This window comes from Acanthochromis polyacanthus, chromosome 8 (genome assembly GCF_021347895.1).
Source record: "Acanthochromis polyacanthus isolate Apoly-LR-REF ecotype Palm Island chromosome 8, KAUST_Apoly_ChrSc, whole genome shotgun sequence".
In the NCBI taxonomy this organism is placed as follows: Eukaryota; Metazoa; Chordata; class Actinopteri; family Pomacentridae; genus Acanthochromis; species Acanthochromis polyacanthus.
Genome location: NC_067120.1, coordinates 20,815,679 through 20,839,284, shown reverse-complemented (window position 1 = coordinate 20,839,284; position 23,606 = coordinate 20,815,679). Strand labels below are relative to the sequence as shown.

General features: G+C 39.4%; 1 protein-coding gene across 10 annotated transcripts in view; it reads left to right on the top strand.

Moving 5' to 3' along the window:
- LOC110956882 (pleckstrin homology domain-containing family A member 7-like) overlaps nucleotides 1–23,606 on the top strand; it is a 161,058-nt gene that overhangs the window by 110,143 nt on the left and 27,309 nt on the right. For 7 of the 10 annotated variants that reach the window (XM_022202625.2, XM_022202624.2, XM_022202629.2 and 4 more), the window contains 4 exons: nucleotides 1,684–1,788; nucleotides 3,787–3,859; nucleotides 10,407–10,507; nucleotides 22,606–22,787. In XM_022202625.2, coding sequence (XP_022058317.1) covers nucleotides 1,684–1,788; nucleotides 3,787–3,859; nucleotides 10,407–10,507; nucleotides 22,606–22,787 — 461 coding nt within the window. Of the gene's footprint in view, nucleotides 1–1,683; nucleotides 1,789–3,786; nucleotides 3,860–10,406; nucleotides 10,508–13,747; nucleotides 16,675–22,605; nucleotides 22,788–23,606 lie in introns of those variants that run through there. The other 3 variants (XM_022202627.2, XM_051952582.1, XM_022202633.2) reach the window with 3 other exon arrangements.

Genomic DNA, 23,606 nt, shown 5'->3' with positions numbered 1-23,606 from the left:
CTGAAGGCATTTTCTCAGCTAAGGCTTGTTTCATTTAAGATGTTTATTCTAGCATATAGAAACACCATACAGACATGTTAGCAAGGTTTAAAACTTTTCTTTTCTCTTGAACTTTCCAATATCATTGAAGTCTAGCTGAAATATTTCACTTCTATAAGTTAGTGGTGATTCTCAAGGACAACTTAAAATTCTTCTTCTTACTTTAACGTACAACTGGCCATCTTTGAGAAAGAATATTTGCCCTTTTCTGCCTTAACTTTTTACCTTTCCAATGAAGGAAATGTTGGCTTCATTAACAATACTGGGCCTTTAACACATCACCACAGTCTATCACTGCTGACAGTGAAGGGCTCTGGGAATTGTTGCCTCACTTTCTTTGATAATCGCCGTTCACCTTCAGTGTCCAGACTTTCCAGCAGCTGTGTGTCTGCTCATCGAACCACTAACCTGCAGGTCACAAGTCTCCTTTTCTAACCTCTTACCTGCCAGAGGGCAGAGGCTTTATCAATGTCTGAACAATGTCATAGCAACGATGTCTGTCACTTTCACAGGGATCTAGTGGAAAATTGTCTGTGCTCAAATAATGGCTGTAATTATGTAACAATTGGAGCATAAAAGGCGAGGTACCTGAAAAAGATAATCATGGTGTGGGTGAATGTCCCTTTGGTGCTTTTCTAAGTAAGATTGAATGGCCTGATCAGACGCAGACAGCCTATTTCCAAATATAAGCTACCATTACACAGAGAACTGGCTGACTTTTTGTCATGGCCTTTTTAGCCACAGTTTTCTTACAGAGAGTTAATGTACTCAGCTAATGCATTTGCCTCTGATGTCGTCATAGGTAATTAACTAGGTGCTACAACTAAATGCCAATGGAGAGTTGCAGCGAGCAGCCACACAACATTGCTAGTGAGCAAAGCAGATGCGTAAAAACTAACCGAGCAAATGTTTTTGTAGGTTAATTAATTTGCAAATTGATTTGTTAATTTATAAACACAATAAATGATAGATGGGAAAGAAAGGATCCTGTCTTGGTAAATGTCAGCACTTGTGTAATCACCTGCTTTTAAAAAAGGGTGAAATTATATTGCAGTAGTGTCAATTGTAACACTATCAATAATTCACTGCCACTGATGAGGATTTTAATGATGTCTTCTCAAATCACTGCACTGGCTTCCTGTTAGTCAAAGGGTAGAGTTCAAAATCTTGCTCTTGGTCTTCTCATCACTGAATGGTCTTTGACCAAAATACGTCCTGAACTTATTATCTCCATATGAATCATCCTGAGCCCTCAGGTCATCAGGGACAAGCTTAACTGTGTGCTCCCAGAATCAGAACCAAAAATAGTGAAGCAGCATTCGGCCATTATGCTCCTCACCTGTGGAACAAACTTCTTGAATACCTGAGGTCTGCTCAGAATTTCAGCTCTTTTAAATCAGACCTGGAAACCATATTGTTTACTGCAGCTTTCTCTTAGATGCTCAGTGTATTTTCTTTCTGACTTTTAATGCACTTTTATTGCTTAATTATGTTTAATTTTTATGATTTATATATAGGATCTTAATGCCTAATTTTGAATCATCTTTATAATTAATTTTCAAGTCCTGTGCTGAATGTATTTCTTTGCCATTATAAAGCACCTAGAATTGTGTATGAATTGTGTTGTTTGTGTGTGTGTTGCAGGGCTCCCGGTCCAGTGGTAAGGTGCACAGCTTCGGAAAGAGAGAGCAGGCCATTAAGAGGAATCCTAACGTCCCTGTGGTGGTCCGAGGATGGCTCTACAAACAAGTAGGGAAACTCGCACACAAACTTGGACACTATATCAGACATATGAACATATAATCAAATGAGGACTGCTGTTGCTAACATGTTATTGTGTTTCTATGATGGCAAGGACTGCCATAATTATGACATTTAAATTAATGATGAATCACCATACTAATACTTGCAATTAGTGATTCCATTATGCTTTCTGGTAATTTTGTGCCTCTATTAGTTTCAGATGAGTCGTATTGGCACCTTTGAACGCCACCTTTTGCTGCAAATCTTACAAATTGCCTTCTCCAAGTTATTATGCTCTCCTTTTTCATTGGGCTTAAAGCCAAATGTTCCCACAGTGATTCTGCTGTGTTTGGCTTTGCAACTAATCCATGACGTTAATGCAAATAGATTCTCATTCTAATGCAGTCAGTTGAATATGAAAAGTTAAGTCCTTTTAGATAAACAGTTGATGCCATTAAACCAAAGCGGAAGAATGGAGCGCAAGCAGGGGAGAACAATGCGGACGCTGAAACATTTTATTCATGTTAGGACCATCTTGCTCTTTTTAGAGAGGTACATGGGAGCAGTTTTTAAAATGATTGTGTTCAGCTCCAGTAATTCTGATGATGTAGTCACAGGACTGATAGTATTAAATACATTTGCAGGACTTCCACAACCCAATACAAAATAGAAAACCTCTCCACGTAAACAACATTTTTTGATTACTGAAATAAAGTCATAGGTTGAAGAGTTGGAAGAATGTCTTGTCAGCATGGGCATATGTGAGTGTAAAAATATTCTACATTACAATGAAAAAACGTGCCTTTAGCAATTGGGCTAGTGCTTCAAATACCGCTCTTTTTCAGGATCTAATCTGATATGTGCAAATTTTGCCGGACAATGTCGCGATAAAATCTGAAGAGAAGCATTATTTCTATGTAATGTTAACTAAATAATGAGAACACAGGTAGCATAGGTTTTTCCTGCCATTGTCAGTTTCAGCTTCATTCAATATCATCCTGTAATCTTTCTTTCAATGGCCCAGTTTCATTTCCTTGATTTATTTATTTAGCCGATGCTATCGTTGACTGCTGCTAGAGCACCTGCTGCTGATCACAAACAGGCTATCACTGGAGACATTTTGTTTATTTGAAGTTATACTTAAAATGTCTGTAGTTGGCATCTTCCCGTTGGAAGCTGCTTGGCCTGTGTTCAAGACAAACAGTGAGTTCTGTTCCTGCAAAGTAATGACATTTTAATTACTACACAAAGAGGCGTGCCTACACTGTGACACACACAAGGACAGAAGCACAGTTATAGGGTTCTGTACACAACACTCTATAGTACAGCGCAAGTATTTTTTAATTAGAAGAAAATGTAAATTCTGCAGGGAGCATGAATGCTCACACACAGACCGTTTAAAGCTCATTCACATACACAGAAATGTACCACTGACAACTGTACACCTACATAACTACCACCACGACCAAATGGACAGAGCACCATTTGTTCCCTTCAGCCACACACACAAAGGGGTGTTGCATGGTTGTGGTTTCACACATCTTTAGCCAAAGGACGAGTATAGATCTGTGTATGAGGTGATTTCATCCCTCCTGTATCTCCTCTGCTCTTCAAATGGCCCCATTTTCAGCAAGAGAACGTAAAAGACAAAACGAGCAGTAAAGCGGTCGTGGCATCGTGGCAGACGCGGCGAGCCAGCGAACAAGGACAAATGATCGCTCCCTTCCTCCCTCTCCTTCCTGTTCACTCTCTTTATTTCTGCTCATCTCCACCTCACTTTTCCTTTCATTACTTCAGTTTCCCTACTGTACGCACTCTTCCTCGCTACCACTTTCTGCCTCTTTATTGCTCAGCCTCTCCCTTCATCTCTCTCATTACCCCTCTCTCCTCCTATTTAAGATCTCTGTCTGTCCCTTCTCGTTATCTCCTCCAGTTTGTGCTGCATTACATCGCATTACTTATACATTCTTTACTTACACTCTTTACCTCTTTTTCTGTCTGCAGGACAGCTCTGGGATGCGACTTTGGAAGAGGAAATGGTTTGTCTTGGCTGATTTCTGTCTGTTCTACTACAAAGGTGAGTCTTTGCATAATGCCGATCAGACCTAGCATGTAGAAGAAATGGTTTAGTTTGAGAGCTGCTGTGTGTTCTCCCGCTTCCCCATAATCAAACATTCAGGCTCAGACTAAATAACAGAAACTCTTAACAATATAATACAATTCATAACAATGACACCTCCGCAGCCTTTATAACTTTGCATCACAGTGAATCAGCACCTCTCAAAAAGTCTCACCAAAAAACTGATTGTTACAAACTTGAAGTAGGATCTATTGTAGGATCTGCTTAATGCCTATTGTATTGGACTGCACTGTGTTCTGCAGGTGCCTCACTGGTGCTGTTTAAAGAATAAAACTGAAATTAAAAAGGTTTGCTGCTGTACAAATTGAATTCATCCTGCCGTCTTAGACTTCATTAGCAAGTTCCTCACAGCAGCTGTACTTCAACTTGTAATTTAGAGTGACATTGAGCTATGTATGCATTTATTTGTAGAATCTGAGTAATGCCTGCAGCCTGGAGGCGTGGCCTTGCGCCAACATGGTGCATGATGTGGAGGATCAGAGGGTGTGACCATGGCATTGTCCAGTCGCTGTGCAGAACTGATCGCACTGTCGAGCTGATACTTAACTAGCAATAAGAAACTACGGTACTAGGGCTGTAGACTTCAGGTTGAGTGGTCGATTGGTTGGTCAATATGATGTCATCTGACCAAAATCTTATCAGTCAGACAGTCATCGGGGCTACTTTCATAATGAGAGAAGTCCATTTAAGGATTAATGCATTATTTTAGGTGGTACCAGACTGCTTCTGGACACACACTGGACAGTGTGTTATTAGAACTTGTTACTGGCCCAAACAAAAGGTGACTGTTAGGTGAAACTTATTTAATGTCTACTGAACATTTTCTCAGAGACAGTTCCAAACTAACTGACACCATGTGAAATACTGTCATGGAAAAAATTATTAGACCACCCTTGTTTTCTTCAATTTGTTGCTCATTTTACTGCCTGGTACAACTAAAGGTACATTTGTTTGAACAAATATAATGATAACAACAAAAATAGCTCATATGAGTTTACTTTAAGAGCTGATATCAGACATTTTCTATGGTTTTCTTGATAATAACCAGAATCACTTAAGTTCTTACATCAATAGCTATGGCATTGTACTGCCAAAAACAACTTTTATGATTCCATGGTTTTTTTCTGTCTTTTTTAGTCACATGAAACACACAGGAGTTAGTACTTGATTACATAACCATTGTTTCTGATGACTGCAGCCGTGCATCTTGGCATTTTATCCACCAGCTTCTGACATTGTTCTGCTGTCACAGCAGTTCATTCCTGTTGCACAAATTCAAACAAATTGACTTTGTTTTTGGGTTTGTGGTTCTCCATTTTGCGTTTGTTGATTTTCCTCAGGTTTTCAGTTGGATTTAGATCTGGTGATAGAGCAGGCCAAGGCACAGTTCCAATGTTCTGGTTCTCCATCCAGGCTTTAACCGACCTTGCCATGTGGAAAATGGCATTGTCTTGTTGGAAAATCCAGTCATTGGAGGCAGAAAAGAGTTTTCCAGCTGATGGAACAAGACTGTTTTCAAGAGTAGCCCTGTAAATGACCTGGTTCATTCGCCCTTCACACTATTGCATTTGCCCTGTTCCACCCAGACTGAAACAACCCCAGATCATCACTGATCCACCCCCATGTTTTACTGTAGGGCAAGACAGTCTGGTTTGTAGGTTCTCCAGGCTTCCTCCTTCCTAACCAGTACGTTGGCTGGAGTGGGCGTCAACTGGAAATTGGACTCAGCACTGAAGAGAACTATAGCCTAATCATCTACAGTCCGATCCTTGTGATTCCCAGTAATGAGTAATCAGACTGTCCTCTGCCTTTTGACTTCAGGCCACTTTCAAGAAGTCAGTTTTGAACTGTCCTTTACGAACAAGTCACATTTCTCCATCGTACCCACTCATTTTTATGGTCCCTGGAGGTCTGACGACGATTTCAGACACAGGAACGAATGAGTGCACATTCATCTCATGGGATAGAAAGACATTTCCTGCTGCGACCAGTTAGCAATTTGGTAGTACCATGTTCAGCTTGTTTTTTCTTAGTGTAATGAATGGCTGTCTTGGAGATCTTCAGTTTTTTTCACTACCTGTCTCTCACTCAGGCTTTTGGCTTTTTAGGTTTAATTACAATTTATTTGGGGCAGGGCACTGTGGTCAATTTAGGTAATCTACAGATAACGTGCAGATTTTTTCCCCTTGCAACCAGGTGTTAAAAAGTCTTGTTTCTCCCAGGCGTGAACTAACCGTGACGTTACCCATTGGTTTCAACGCCGAGAAAATGAAGCCCGGATTTTGCTACTTCCTGGTCGCCGTTTTGGATTTTTTGGAGCCAGTGACATAAAAAGCGTCATCAAACAGACTGGACCGGAGAGCAACTAGGGACAGGATTGGCTGAAGACTCTCTTATCCCGCCCACATTTTATCGCAGAGGCTTCTGTTGCTGTCTATCAAGTATAGCCACGCTCCCTGGCTCCACCAACTTTAACGATTTGTTTAAAATTCAGTATTGATTTATTTTAAGATCGGCCACCTGATCTCTCATTTTGACCATGAAAACTAACGGGAAAAAATCCTGAGCTGTAGAAAATCAGTCTGTCAGATTTTATTTTTTCCAAAAATGAATTGGGGTCTATGGAGAAAAAGCTTTTTGGAGCCAACCCTAGTGGACGGCGTGATATTGCAAGTTTTTGACACTTCCGGGTTGGCTTCAATTCTGGAGCCAGATGCTACGTCCACTATACAGACAGTCTATGGTTTCTCCAAATGTTTTTAATCATGTTCTTTTTTTTGCTTGGTCTGAATTTGGAGGAAACACAGCTGACAAATGTTTGTCTGAGGAGGATGCAGATGTACATGGAAGCATGACAGCTTTCAACATAAAAGGTTGGGACAAAGTTCAGAAGTTTAAATTGGACTCTGATGATGGTGGATTTAAAGTGAACTGCAGCTGACAAGGGAGCCAGTAATTCGGTCTGGGCAGGCATTAATCTGATCTTTCTCAGTGGATTCCAGCTGAAACACACGGACACACACACAGCTGCATCACATCCTCCATCCACTGTCGGTCTGCGCCCTCCGTCTGTCTTTATCTGACTCTCCACGCCTTCCTTTTTCATCTCCATATTCTTAAGCGAAGCTTTTGGGACATGCTTTTCTGCTTCCTCGCCTCGACAGGAGGGTGAAATCAATTCTCTGTTGTTTCATTTTCTTCCCTTTTCCATGTCTTCTTGCTCAGTTCAAAGGTTTCTTCTCTCAACATGAAATCTCTTGATCCGTCTCCAGCACCACTTATCTCCTCCCTTCATCTCTTGTTTTTACACAAACAACCAAACCTTCCTTTTCTGTCTTAGATTTAGTAGTTACAACTTTATTTTTTTCGATGGTTTCTCTGTGGGCTGTCGAGGTTGTGCCTTTTTTTTATTAAGTGACCCTGCATTTACAAGGTAATTAACATATTAATTACTTAGTACAATACTGTAGTATATAATATAATAATGAACATACATAAATCTAAGAAGACACAATAAAAAAGCAGAAGGAAATATGGATGAATTGATATGGATAATAAATTCATAGTTAGTGAAAGAAAATTAATTCACAGCTATTAGATCATCATTAGAAATCAAGGATACTGACCACCAGTGGTGTCAAAATTAAGACTTAGATAAAGTCCCTCTCTGGTTGTGCCTTAAAAGTGCTTCGATTCACTCCTTACAAAACGACACTATGCTGCACAATGGCGAGTTACAATGACGTAACTCAGGCATATATACATACTGGTTAATCCATAAATTGCCATTAAAAATAATAATAATTATTATTATTAATCAATTAAAAGTATATTAACCTTTAAAATATTAGGTCGTGCCATGATGAGGAGCCTCTTGTCAGAAAGCGATCACTTAGATTGTTGGTAGTCCTGTTTTGGCAAGCAGAGAGCATTGTGTTTGTTTATCTTGTACCATGAGATAGCCTCCTGTGACACATAATGTTTACTGGTCAGGTCTCTTGTTTTGTAGCTGAGCTAAAGTGCACTCTGACAGCATCACTGTGGTCCAGTGGCTGATTATCTTCGCTTTTCAGCCCATGTTACCTACTACTGTCATGCGACAGTTCAAATCCGCTACACCAGCACACAGAATATGTCCATTGAGAACATTTCTTGTTGTTTGTTAATTGATTATAAATTGATAAGGCTTTTGGTTGTCATTTAAAAAAGTTTTTAAAAGAAATTGTTTTTGTAGGTCTGTAAGTCTGTAACATAAACTTTGAAAGTCTGAATCTGAGACAGTCACTGGTGCACTGCTGTTTTAAGGTAGAAAGGCTCAACCGTTGCGTTGATTGCTTATCTGATTCATTATGTGTCTTTTAGAATGTAAAAACACCATATGGATGTTATGGTTTCATGGAAGGTAAGAAATGTAATTTTCATCACAGGGGGTCTTTAACACTTTGAAGCATAAGCAGTTTGTGAACATTATTTCTTCTGTTATTTTCGCTCACGGCGGATTCCTTTTTCACTGAATTGTATAGTCCAACACGTCTATGGAAACAGCACAGCCATGGCTAGGAGTAGAGAGAATTCAAAAAAATGTCTTTTAATACAGTGTGACAGTTGTATTGCTATCACTCATTAAAATATCCTCTGATTATTATTTTATTTAAGATGAAAAAGACCTGCAATCAACATACACAACCATTTTCTAAGTACCCACACGTGTTATAAAGTCATTGTATTGTATTGTTTCCAAGACTGGAAAATACTACATACTATAGACATTCGATACTTAAATTTTTAGTTAGTTCTATACTCTTGGCTGCTCTGTGTAAACTCAGCCTGCAGTTCAGTCCAGTTCATCAGGAAATCCCTGAAATTTCTCAGTTTCTCACAATGTTTTTTTGTAATAGAAACTGTCTGGTACATGTGCTTAAGTTTTTGGAAAATTTTAAGTAAAACATACGGGACTGGGTGATTTTGATAATACGATTTAAAGCTTAGATATGGTTTAATTCTCAGAAAGTACTACATTGTATATGATTAGTTCAAGAACCATTGGGAAGCTCAAAATAAAGGCTTTTGTCATTTCTTGCTCTGATAAATTGGCTAAATTCGTTCATTCTTTAAAATAAAGTGTCAGCTTTTAAAGCTGACATTTACATAGCACTGTGGGTGGGACTACAGATGGAGACTGTAGAGTGATAGATGGAGTAAGGTGACTGCATCAGAACCAAGGTAGCATTTTTTAAAAACCCTTTTTTGTTAGGAATTCATTTAAAAAAGTAATAGCACTGTTAATCAGAAATATGACAAATATTGGATCTGATAATCAACCAGGCCATTATTTGGAATTTAAGTCCTTTTATGTTTCTGTCAAAAATAACATAAACTGAGTGATTTTTATCTTTCAAATGTAAAGAACTTCTGTTCTTTGTTATTTGGTCCCTTAAGTTTTTTTGGTTTTTGTCTGGTGGTCAGAAAAAAATGAAATTTAAGGACGCCTCAGTGACAAAACAAAATAATCACACAAAAACTTGCAGAATCATTGATAATGAAAATGGGTTTTATTTTGATTTTTTAGTCCAATATCAGAAATGAAAAATTCCCTCAAGAGGCTTAGCATGCAACACACTCTAATTTAGGATGCTGATTTTCAAAAACAAACAACCGTTTTCCTGTGGAAAAAAGACAAAGCAGAGTGATAGAATAGTCCCATCCTTGTCTTGTTTGTCTGCATTATAATTCATTTTTTACAGCTGGTTTTGCTCAGTGTGTGTGAGCGAGAGCAGATAAAAAGACCTCACAGTGTCGCCCACCATTTAGGGAATGTCTCCTCCAAAGGTCCTTGAATTATTTTTAAACATTTTCCCCCTTTAATCCACTGCGCTGCCTTATCACCTCTCAGCCCAACACCCACACATGCGTGCAGGTGTCGCGCACACATATTTTCATACCATCGCCAAATTTTACGATGTGGTAGTCATTGGACACACACATACTTTCACATATACACTCTGGCATGCTGTCACAGTATTCAGTGGAAAACAAATCCACTGTAGATCTTTATTTATAGGTGCATGAACCTTGAGAAGTGAGGATGTTTTTGGAAAGTGAGGATATCGTTCTTTGGCGGAGCTGCTCGGGGTTGGGAGTAGCTTTACGTTGAGGTGAAAAGGTTGAAGACTGCATGTCACTGAGACTTCTTGCAAATAAAGAAAAATGTGTGTGTGTTCACTGTGCTCTCGGCATGTGAACGAGGTGGAGCAGATGCGGAGGAAAAGCGGCTGGCTGTTATTTACTGTTTGACACAACACTTTGGTATGAATGACGGCATACGAGTGTGTGTGTTATGATACTGGTGGCAGCCGGTGATGAAATTAGTGGGTGATGAGTGATTTATTCTTTTGCTCTTTCCTTTCCTCCGTATCACTCTCCCTCCTTTTCTCACCTTATCTCCCCCCTCCCTCTCTCTTTCCCTCTCTCTTTCTCTCTCCAGACAGCAGAGAGGAATCGGTCCTAGGCAGCATTCCCCTGCCCAGCTATGTCATTTCACCCGTGGGACCCGAGGATCACATCAGCCGCAAGTATGCCTTCAAGGTACGCCTCTCTTTGTTCTACACACTATTTCTGTGTTTGTTGTTTTTACAGTTTACTTTATCTGATGTGATTCTTGTTATGTTTTTTTTAATTAATATTGCTTCTGTGTTGAGAGTGTCTCGTTACCTTATGTCTTTGTTTGAGGTTAAAAAAACACACCAAAACAAATATTGATCTCCGTCTGAAATGTAGAAATGCAGCACAGATTTCCCAGCTGATCGGTTGTGCCTTTATGGATTTCAAGGATTGTACATAATTGGCATTTTCCAAGTTTATGCCACCTAATAAGATAAAACAAACCACTTTCAACATGAATCAATAATTAAAATAATCATAAATTGTAAGGATAGAATTTACCATGTCATTAATAAAAACTGTTATATTATTAGTTTTTCATTTACCTCAGCACGAAAGATTCTTTTGATCCTTTTGAATATGGCCCTTAGCTTGAGGATACATCATGTTTAAGGCATTCCAGCTTGAGGAGACATAGATAATGTGTTTTCATTCTGCTGGAGCCACTTGAGATAAAAATGTATACACCTCACGCTATTTAAAGCACTTGGAGTTTCCACCGAATGGTTTCTGTCATTACTGACAGAGTCTAATGGACATCATTAGAAATAGTGTGTGCTCATTTCCAACTCAAACCTGCTTTTCTGCAGAAGGCCTGTAAAACCGGTTGTATGACACCGAGCAGGTTTGGTGGCACGATGTTCCAACTGTATTTATGACTCATACGCACTCACACACACATGCACATAATATATTTTCACCTCTTTTCAGCAAACATCTTGTATCCGGAAGCTTTTTGTACAACGTCTCCCAAAAGTTCATTCTCCCCAGAGAAACAAAGCTCAAAGACTGAATATGCAACACAATCAATTTATTAAAAAAAAAAAGTATTTCCCCCTTTCACTTTGATCACAACTTTCAGTCTTTCAGGCACGGAATGTACGAGGTTCTTGAGTGTGGATGGTTCTATCTTCCTCCACTCCTGCACAGCCCTAGAGTTGAGCTGTTTCCTGATGGTCGGTATTAGACTGGTAAAGATGTGACTGTTCAGGATTCCCCAAAATTCTCAATTGGGTTGAGATCAAGGGAGTTTGGTGGCCATTCCTTCTTCTGCAGAAAGCCAGGAAGATGCTCAGAACACCATTGCTGAGTCTTACGGGCAGTGTGAGCAAGGTAACCATCTTGCATAAATACCAATTCTGAACATCTGTTAAATATTTTCCGTTCAGTCACAGGCCTCGATTTTTTTCCTCCTGGCCAAAACTGGAAGTCTTGAGGCACAATGTGCAGCTCTGAGAGACCTGAAGAGGACATAGCCCCCCTAATCTACACTATGGGCACTGATTTTCACTTGCTCAGAAGATGATGCTTTTTCACAATCATCTGTATAGACACGGTTGTTTTGACTGTTGGGTGTCAGAACTAAGTAGACAGGACATTTGTCAGAGAAAATCCAGTCCTCCCAGTCCTTGGGAGTCAGACTTATCTACTTCTTTGCGAAAGCCAGTCTCTTTTCCTTTTGCAGTTTGGTGAGTCGCGGGGTTCGTTGCCTCTTGTAAGCTTTCAACCCCAACGTTTCTGTTAAATAACGATGCACAGTCCTCCTAGAAGCTTCTTCTCCAAGATTTTTCAGCCTCTGACTGAGTTGCCAGCATGACTCGTCTTTTGCCCTTGGCCTTTCTCATCAGATCCTTGGCTATAGCATTTAGGCCAGATGGACATCCTGAGCGAGGCAAGTCTTTGAAGGATCCTCCCTTGTTGTACCTTTGCCACTACTTTTGCACCCAGCAGATACTTCTGCCAAGGGCTTGAGCTTCATTTGTTTGAGCTTCATTGTCCTTCATTTTGAAGAGCAATGACCTGTACACGAATCTCAGAAGAAGTAGCTTTTCCACCCTTATTCTTGGCCATGGTAACAGCGCTTCCAAACTTTGGTTGTGAGTGTAATGCATTGTGATCAAGAGAGAAATTCATATACTGGGACCTGACAGTTTGACCAGGCAAACAACCTAACGGTACCTGATTGACCAGGTGTAACCCATTTTGGTGTGAAACAATCAAACATGCTGTCCAATGGGCGAAAATGAACTTTTGGGACACGATGTAACTGGAGCTCACTGCAGTAGGAACATGTCTTTAAATAAGTTTGAAGTGCTCAGTCAAATTCAATTTTGTTTATTCTTTTTGAAACAAAATATTTAATAATTTTTATATCCTTGCCTTTTCAGCAATCTCCTAAAAAATATATAGTAATTAGAAACACATAATAATCTTTTTATATCTTTTGTTGAACAACACTTGAAAAGTATCTTACAACAATCATAACCCAACCAGCTGTCCAGCTACCACTCCGCAATGTGCGGCATCATCACCTGTTGGAGCGGTATCTATTACTACTTACTGTCTGTCAGTGTGTTTAATGAGGCAAACAAGCTCCTCTGGAATGGCATCATACTTCTCCATTCCCTGAGGCACAGGTTTTTGAGCTGAGCCCGACAAGTGTCAAGTTAAGTGTCAGGCTTACCGTCCAGCATGTCCATTGTTTATACTGTGTAGGAGAGAACTTAAAGAGTGTGTTCACAAAGTATGTATTAGTTAACAGATAGTTAACATACTTTAAGAGTACAAAAAGTAATGCTGGGGCACACTGCTCATTTCATGGTCTTTTCCTGTGCAGACTAACTCTTTGACACTACTGTCTCTTCATCAGAGAAGTGGTGTTGAAACATTCTGGCCCTGAGAAGCATCTGTTTTAGGTGCATTTTGCTGAACGATGTACAGAGAACCTAACTTATGCTTGACTTAACTTAATTTAAACTGGTTTAGTCCATTAAGTAACGTGTAAGTTGATGAATACATTTGGTACAAAATGTCACAACTTCTGCAGCAGTTTATCCATGTCTCTTTTCTTTTATCCTTGAGCAAGATCCAGCTTTGTATGTATCAAAACATGTTCACTAAATTCTCTAATGATCAAGTTAAACACTGCAAACTTGTCAGGTGTCTTTCTCTTGACTTGGTGCATAAAAATGGCAGATGTGTACTCATTATTGATCCAATAAATCTAATTGGCAACCTTGGCATCTTGCACTTCTCTGTTAAGTGGTTGGTAAAAATCTGTGATATAGCATCTCACTGTAAGTTCATATATATATATATATATATATATATATATATATATATATATATATACACTCCATACTCCAGCCTCATGCTGAGGTTTCAGGTTTTGTGTATTTAAAGTAAATGCACAAAAGTATAGTATGCTGTAACCATCATAAAACAAACATTGTCTGATTGAAACCTGGTGGTAAACTTCTGAAAGTCGTGGTTTACCTTCTTCCTTCAGCATATACTCTCCCCTAAGTCGCTGCATGAATTTCACTTTGAAAAGCAGGATTCAACATATCTGGTCATTTGGTGTCTCTGGGGTTTGGGCTGCTTTTTGTCTCTTCAGCCAGGCCTGAGGGCAAACACTGACTGCAGTGTGCTTGCCAGTCAACATCAGTTTCTTCTGTCATTTTTATGCACCTTTTTCATTTGGATGATGTTTTCCCAACATGACTATTGCTCTGTGACACTGTGGGAGATATATTTTTGTTTCCCCTCCAGACAAGTATTTCAGCAAAGCCCTCAAAGTAGAAGTGAAACAGAGCAGTAAGTGTATGTGTGTCTGTAACCGTTGGTGACACCACTGAACTGATCACTTCCTGTCTCTATCTTTCTTATGTTGTGTTCTCTACAACTCACAGCTTTGCCGAGATAATTGTTAGTATTTATCTTTTTTTGTCTGTTAACAAGGATGCATAGTGGGCACAAGTCATTAATCATAGTTGCAACCATAGACTGTACATAAAAGATGGATGTACCATAGTCACATTGAGATCACATATTAGTTTGTGGACAATGATTTTAAGTCTTGAATTTGGAATTTGACAGGTACTATTGTGATCTTTTGAAACCAGACATGACAAGATAAGAAGCTCTCTATCATAATGTTGCCATCCTGTAAAAATGGCCCTGTTTTCTGGTTTATTTCTATTCTAAATGGAACCATCCATCCCTTATCTATACACCACTTTATCCTCGGTAGGGACACAGAGGGGGGGAACTAAAGTCTATCCCACCTGACTTAGGATGAAGGCAAGGGAGACCTAGACAGGTCACCAGTCCATCACAAGGTATAAATGGAACCATAATTTACAAAAAAATCCTCATGCTGTATTCAAAAACCTAATGATTGAGGCCAACAAGTTATTAGAAAAATGTTTACTGAGGTAACAAATCAAAAGAGTAGTAAAGTAATTTTGTCAGAATTCTAAACAGTCTTTTTATTTTTCAACTAAAGGAGCCAACCCTGCTGGCAATTAGAAACAATGCAGGTTTAACTCACTTCCACCTTGGCTTCACTTTTCAGATCCGGAGGCTACGTCCATCATTTATATACAGTCTGATTACAACCTGGGTTGTATACCGTACAAAAATATTATAGATCACACTTATCAATTTATCCTCCATGGGAAGAGAGAAATCGTGTTTTCTTCCTCACAAGGAATTTGTTTGCTGAAATCAAACGTTTTATACACAAAACAACACAAAAATATGTTATATATGTGTTTTGTCGGGAAATATTGGCTTCAATTATATAAAAAGTATGAATTTTTTTAACCTTCGTTCGGGAACAGAGCATTGCAACTTTACCACTAACACATTTTACAAACATTAGTTCAGTATTTATTCAATATTCCTCATTCAGAGAGCCCAGAGTAATCTTGCATGAGTTGACAAAATGTTCACTTACAGCGAGCCTTATGTGAACCTGTGAATGATGGTTGTTGTACTTTCTTACAAAGTATTTCTGACTTTCTGACTTTATAGAGCGAGCTACAATCTGCTTAAAATCCTCCAGCATTGACCTCCACTGGTTTAATTTCTGTCCTTGCTGCAGTGATGCAGAGGTGAACTCCAGGGTTTGGTCAGTACAGTGGAACATCACTGAAGGATGTGCTTACACTGAAACAAGCCTCTGAAACATTCACATCCATGATTGTGGATGCTATCAAACAGAGAAACCTAAGCCATTAAAGGCAGCGAAATGCTGCATCTCAACCTAATGTTAACCCTATGAACCCCTGCTCCTGTCACATTTTCTCACTGTGGGCTCATTTTTTGCTGCAACATAAAGTCCTGCATCTCTATGGAAAGGGAACAACCATATCTCTGAGTACAGAGAAATCAAATTAGTGTTTTATGCAGCACATTAAAGTTATAGTGCCATAAATAGTTTTTAAAACATTTTTTTCCACGTGAGTTACCAAAACTGGAAAGAAATGGTGACTCAACAAACTCTACATATTTTACTATTTCCATTTTTAATTTGTTTACATATTGTCCTGCTGTCTTCTCAGTGTAGTACACAGCCTGCCGTTCAGCCCAGTTCAGCTTAAAACCCTGAATTTTTGTCAGGTAATGCAGCTGAGTCACTAATGGGCTCATTGTTAAGGAGCGCAGAATTTTTTCTTTTTAAAGATAGTAACAAATGGTTTATTTTTGCTGAAATTTTGCAGCTGAAACAGATTTAAAGTTTGAATTTGTTTAAATTTCCCAACCAAATAACTTATCTCAGAGTATTTCAAGGGCTGTTGGAGGAAACTGAAAATCCAGAAATTCCCTGTTTTTGCAGTTTCTGGCTTTTCTCTTAAAGACAACATGCCTTTTCAACCCTCTGGCAGGTTTTGGGTTTAGAGGGTTAGGTTAGTTGATAATTGTCCCACTGCAGTGAGCCCCGCTTACCTGTTAGTCAAAGCAGATATGAACAGACTCCTGCTGGATTTAATATAATGTTCATGTCTGTAACCAACTCCACAAAGCCCACAGTTAGTTAGTCGAGCAAGCTGATGGTGGGTATTTGATCTGGGCTTCGAGTTTGTGAATGCCGCACCTGCTGACCACTAAATGAACCTGTGCACAACATGACCCCACAAATTCAACCTTCACGCTCCCACCACAACCTCCCACCTTTCACCCCCTCCTCGCCCTATTCACCGAATCCTCTTCCCTCTCTTGTTCCCATTGGCTGGCTGCCTGACTGGGACTTCCCTCCCTCCCTGTGAGTGTGTCGCGCCGTCCAGTGACAGTCCTCCCATAAATAGGTACTCTATGCTCTCCTGTGCTCTCTCTTTGCCAAATGTAAACCTTACATATCCGTGTTGTATGCCGTTGGTGTGGCTTTTTGGTTCAAACATGACAGAATATACAGCAGCCTTGTATATTCCTCTGATTTTTGATGCATGCCTTGAGAATAACATGTTCTTTTGGCTGAAGTGGTTGTGTTGTTTTTTTCTGTCAGTGCTCTCGTGTCTTATTTAATTTACCCTCTGTCATTTTCCCTGTCTTTCTCTCTTTCTTCCCCTCCTTGTTATCGCAATATGAATCTTCCTATTTGCCTTATCTGGTTTTGGGCTTATCGCTCATCTATGTGGCCCTCTTGCTGTCTCCTCCATCTGTCACATCTACTGTACCAGCATGCAGTTTTTTGATGGTGTGGAGAAAAACTTTATTTGGAACTCATGTCACCTCACTCTGCTGTTCCAGAAATGAAGAGTAGAAAAGTAATGTTGAAAAACTACAGGAAATCTTTCATTGTAGATGTAGAATATGCAGCCCCACAGTCACCCAAATGGCAATTTTTCCACAACAGCTGCTGTCTAAAGCAACATTGCAGTAGAGAAACCTGTTACACTGTAGTTCCTAACAGGATGTATTTTTTTTCTTTTTTTGCAGAATAATGGTGAATGATTTTCTAAAAGTACACGATTTAAAACTAAGACACCCACAAGCTATTGTTGTCATCATTTGGATGTGTTTCGGTGTAAATTCCATTTCTACAGTGGCGAGTTTTGGAGAACATACCTTATCAGGAGCTTTGTGGTGCTCCAGCTGCTGAGGCTTATCTTTATGAGCACAATGACTCTTTAAATAGCGGTTGGACAAAGACAGAGTGCGTGTTTGTTCGGGGCTGTCCACGGGAATGGGCCAGCACTATTGTGAGCTTTTGTGAGTGCGAGGAGTGAGTGATATTTTCAGGCTGAAGGAGACAGAACAGAGAAAGGGAAGGAAGTGATTCAGACTGGAAAATGCAAGGCAAATAAATGGAGGAAGCGATAGGAGAGGAGGTGGAGAGGCGGGAAGGGAAGGCTGGTAGTCGCTGTGAAATACAGGGCAGAAGAAAATGGTGAGAAAAGAAGTTGTTTTTTTTTTTTTCATAAAGCAGCATAGTGGAAGCAAATATTTAGAAATACCCTTAAAACTGCCATCAACTCCCACCCCGGCGCAAACAACAGAGAGAAAGAGAGGCTTAGCCGTGCAGTGGATTCAGTGTGTAGGTGTGTTGGTCGTGCTCTCAGAGCTGAATGACCCACTCAGCATTCCTGCTAAAGAGAGGCAGAGACTCCCAATGTTATTTTAAACCGCTGGTGGTGTGTGTTGTGCTGCGTCCTCATTGTGTGTGTGTCTGTGTGTTCTCATGTCGCCAAAATGAGGATCATTTGGGGCTGATGTTTTGAGATAGAAATCGCTAGGGCTTTTGAATATGTGTACAGTCTGGCAGAGGTTGTATGGGTGACAGCATTGTCCACAAAATAAAGTCGTTTTTGTTCATTCCTCAGTACCAAACACAATGAGAACAGGATTTAGGTTTGGGACTAGAGGTAGATTTAAGCTTTGGCAAAAAATTTTGTGATTCAAGTTGGATTTTGACACATGTTTGTGCAACATATTACAGTACAAACATGTGTCTATGCCTCTGGACTGTGTGTGTGCTCACTGCATGCCAGCATCTCTGCACGTGCCCAAACATCTGACTAGCGGCACAATCCTCATCGCGTCTCTCATCAAGCAGCCCGTCCCATTGTAGCTGTAAGAGGCCATCTGTCAGAGTGCTGATGGTGAGTGAACAGGCGTGTTTTGACAGCTGTTTCCTCAGGATGCTGTGTTGCTTTCGTCAAGATATTTAGGGGGGGGTTTGGACACATCCAGTATTCGCTTTTGAAGACAAGTAGCTGCTAACTAGTTTCCCTGCCTGTTTCCTGCCCTCTGGTGTACCTTAACACATGACAGTGACCAGGCCGATTGAGCTGTGGGTACGGGTCACAGCTGTGGACTTTCCTTTGGGCAGCATTGTGGCAAAAGTGTCCACAGAGTTTTTATTTCAACCACACACCCCAGATGATTTTACTCATGAGAAAGTCATCAAGAAGACAGATTCATAATGGAAAATGTCTACTGAACATTTTTTTTATTTTTTTTATTTATTTATTTATTTCGAACATCAAATATGAAGTGACCAACACTTTTAGTCACTTCACCTTCTTACATATTCGAAAAGGAGTAAGTAGAAGTACTTAGTACTTATATACCCTCACCCCTTTGCATGTGCTCAGACAGCATATGATTGCTGGACATAGAGACATAATGCATGGCGTGGGGTTGGAAATCTCCCGATAGAATGGATTTTTGACTGCTCTTAAATAATAAAGGCTTTGAGGACAAGTCAGTATGTGACATTCTCTTATTTGACTTGTAAATTCAGGCAGAACTTCTAAAACAGGTTGTCAGTTAAAAGAAACTAAAACAAGACACTAATCATTTATCAGTATAGTGTGAAGGAAAACAACCTTTAGGTATAATTTTAGGTATTAAAACTTTGGTGCTTAAGTTTCTTTAGGTGAATGTTATATACTGCATTTGAATTCATGGATATAGTATTTTAAAGTAAAGTCTATGCTCTTTTAAAGTACATTCAGAGGTTTTGCTGTAGTTACAGTGCTGGTAGGATTGCAGCAGATGAACAAATGTGGCCATTAACAAATATTTTCATCACTAATTAATGATTATTTTATTGCATTAACTGACTCATTATTTAGTCTCAGAAATGTCAAAAGCTTAGCAGTACAATATCACAAGTTCTGAGAGCCAGGAGTAAGAATAGCTGTAAAATATTATTTTATATGGGTATAAACTAGAATAAAAGCACAAAATCTGCACATGAAAGAAAAATATCTCTGTTTCTGTTGGTGAACTATTATATTGATCATTATAGCTGTAAAATGATCTCATCAGGGAAGTTATTGTGTTGCGCTGCCTGGAATAAAAACCCAGTTTTTGATTGTGTGCTCTCTTATTACATTTAAAATAAAGTGAATTTGCCTTGAAAATGGAAAATCAGTATCACTGTAATCCTAAATATAAAGGTGAGGATATTTTCAGCTTTTTCTTCCCTCTATGCAGTCTCAGCAAAAGTTTTTCAGCGCCTTCATGATAATACTCCTCCTTGCTTGAACATCGTGGAAGAGCTAGTGCCAGGTTATTGAGTTCTGGGCAAATCAAGTGAATGACGCAATCGGCTCCCAGATCTTAAAATAAGCACTAACATGGTGAGTAAGGGAATTTTATTTGAAGCCATTTTATTAATGCTCAGCTGCAGACACTAAAATGAAGTTGTTTCTTCAGCCAGACAGCAGTGCTTTGAGAGGGGAGGTGAATTATCATGTTGTTTGTGTACATGTCTGTATCTGTTTGCCAGGGTTTATTCAGCGTTCATCGTAACAGGGCTAGAACAGCAGGGGTGACAGTCTGTTTTATTCATGAACGTGTTCAGTGTGTACATTAAACTGCTTAAGTGGGAGTGATGTTTTGTGTGTTCCTGACTGTCACGCCGAAGACAAGAAGCCAAGCTGCTGAGAAATCACATTTATTTCATCGCATTATAAACCAAACAAAGCAATTGCAGAGAAATTACTGAGCTGCACCCACAGTGGATCTCTCTACAACAGTCCATACAGACTTACTATCCTGCATTCATTATTCAGAGAATGAATTAGGGTAGGAGAGATTCACTGTTTAATTACTTTTCATTTACATGCATCTGTTGTTGAGTGGGTGCTCTCATTTATCCTCCAGTCCCGACTCCTGAAACGCTGAAGAAAGAAAGGAAGGAAGGGAAGAAGGAAGGAAAGGGAAAAGTAGGACATTTATAGAGCTGTGCTCAATGGAGTGCAGCTCACTTTAAAGGAGCGCTAATAACCCCACATTCACAACAAGGACATCTTTATTAAGGCTACAAAACAGTTAGACACTATTAATTAAAAAGCAGCTTTTGCTGATACACCGTTTGAGATTAGTTTGGTTGTTTGATGGTCCCGCTATGTGAATTATCAAACAATGAACTTCCAGATATCACCCTCCAAGGCTTCAGTCTGCACATAAATCTATAGTAGGAGAGGCAGAGATGCCAACTTCTTTACTGACGGTTTTCTCAGTAGTTCACTATGCAGTGCAGCCAGAGACATGTTTCCAAAAAGAAAAAACTCATTTTTGCTTTGGCTAGAAAACTCTTCTCCTCGCTTGATCTTACTGTGTTACTGCTGTCTCCACCTACAAAAACAGAATTAACTTTTGCGTTTAGCTACACCTCATTCGTTCTCTGAGGTGCAAGAAGAGGTATTCTGGGAAAGGATGGAAAAATCTGTGGGCACTGAGAATGTTCAGGGAGCTGCATAAATGGACTTTTGTGGCCACTTGAGGCAGTGAAGCAAGCTGAAAACACAGACATAATATCACCTAGTGTAGTTGTTAAGAGTGAAGATGCTGGCAAACTTGCTTATTTACTGGACACCTAGACATGTTTCTAGTCAACTCATTGAAAAACATTCAATTATTGGTCTTCTTTTAGCTCTGTTATGGTCCTCAGGGTGCTGTGATGTGCTATTATTGTTGATAACGGTAATGTTTAAAAAGAGAAATAGCCTAACAATGGACATATGTAACTATGTGGTTGACAGTTGAACATAGGAGCAACGTTAACTGTGGTTACAGACTCTCTCTACACTGATATTTTAAGTGTAGTTCATTTGCCCATTTTTTAGAAAATAGATGCTATAATAATATTGTTATAAATTCTCTTGACCTTGATAATTGAGTGATTTAAAAAAAACTCATTTAGTTATTTATTGTGATGGCCTAGTCCCTGCTGACATTTTGGAGAAACATCTTACTCTCGACCTGCTAAATGCTTCATGAAGTTCATGGGCTAGCTGCTGACTTTGTGTTAAATGCTTGTTATGTAGTATACATTGAGTTTATCAGAGACTTTTTGCTAGAAACAATGGCCTGCTGCAACTGGAAATGAGGTTAACGAGTGTTCATGGATCAGAACAGGAAAATAAATAGCTCAAGGCCATTAAAATGAAAATTAGAAGTTGCACAGGCAGGTGCCCTTTCTGTTTGAAATTATGACATGGATCACATTAAACATCGTAATTTTATGCATTGATATTAAAAAAACTCATGAATACACCATTAAAGTACAAAGTAAGAGCTGCAATGTGCTGAATGTAGATTGCTGAAGTACATACTGGAATTTACACTCGTCACTAATGGCCTTTTTTGATGTGTGTGCAAAGCGATATCTGTTAAGTTTGAATAGGTCTGTCATAAGCTCAGCCCTAAATCACAAAGTACAAACACCTGTCAGACTCTTTGGACAGCTGCCTTTGTCCACACCACTCTGATCAATGCTAATCAAGTATTATATTAAGATATGAATTTGATAACATATCAAGCACCTTCTAAAACATATGATTTACATTTTACTGTTGTATATATTTGTACGCTTTTGTTTGTTTATTTTGCCAATTTGTTGTCAGTTTCTAAGTGGGAATAGCAGAAGGGAAAAGAACAAAACGAGACAGGATTATGAGAAATGTTTGGGTTAGGGGTTCCTTTATTCTGACACATTTTCTATTTTCCATCATACCAAACTACCTTTCCTCTCATTGGTCAAACCTTGTGGCTATGTTGGTCGTATCTGCCTGATTATATTGTCTTTGTATTTCTACTGTGTGGCTCCCTTCATTGGCTCTTTCTGTACTGGTTGGTGCTTGATGTTGTTTCTCTTGTTGGACAGCATGATATCGCCCCTGTCTTTTTGGCCAAAGCTGAAGCTCATCTAACACACCATCTCTCAGATGAGTTCTGTGCTTCTCGAACCACCACCTGACCAAATCTCTTCTCTCTTCCTATAGGCTAGCCACACTGGTATGCGCTCGTACATTTACAAGCAGAGCTCTGTGATTGGCTCGCAGGCGGAGCACACTGGCATGCGGACATATTACTTCAGTGCAGACACCCAAGAGGACATGAACACCTGGCTGACAGCCATGAACCAGGCCACGCTGATGCAGAACCATGGAGACACACTCATCAGGTAGGGCTATACACACACACACACACACACACACACACACACACACACACACACACACACACACACACACACACACACACACACACACACACACACACACACACACACACACACAGAGTGCATGGAAACAAACCTGGCCAGCATTCATTACCAGAAACTAGACAACTGTAGAAGTTTAGCATCAAACTTGAGGTCTATGTGAGTCTATAAGTAGATTCAGTCACTGAACAGTGTTAAACAAAAAGGCTGAAAACTGTAAAGTTCAGTCAGAACAAACATTTCCAGATCATTGCTTTTGTTGTTTTTGCATTGATGAAACATTGATTTCTCCACTTTACATCATGAGCTCCCCCTTGTGTTTGGTTCTAGTATTTTTTATTTAAGTGACCATTTCTGTCATCTATATGTATGTATTTTTTTAACTAATGATCAGATTATTATAGCCTGCCATTTATTTAAATATAGACAGTACAGTTCACATAGTCCAGGGTAAATATTTCCAATTTAAAGAACAGTATAAACATCAACTGTAACTACAGAATAACACACTTAACTTCACACTCACTCCATTATACCATCAACCCTCTGAACTTGAAGCAGTTTCTGGACATCTTGCTCCCGTCACATTTTTACTCACTGCCGTATCATCTTTCACAGCAATATAAAAATATACAATCCGGCACCTCTATGGAACCAGCAGACTTTTTTTTTTTTTTTTTAAATCTGTAATCAACAGGTGCCCACAGGTGTCAATAGTGAAAAAATAGTGGCTGTGCATACTATGGATATTTTATTCCTTACATTTTTATTGTCTTTACA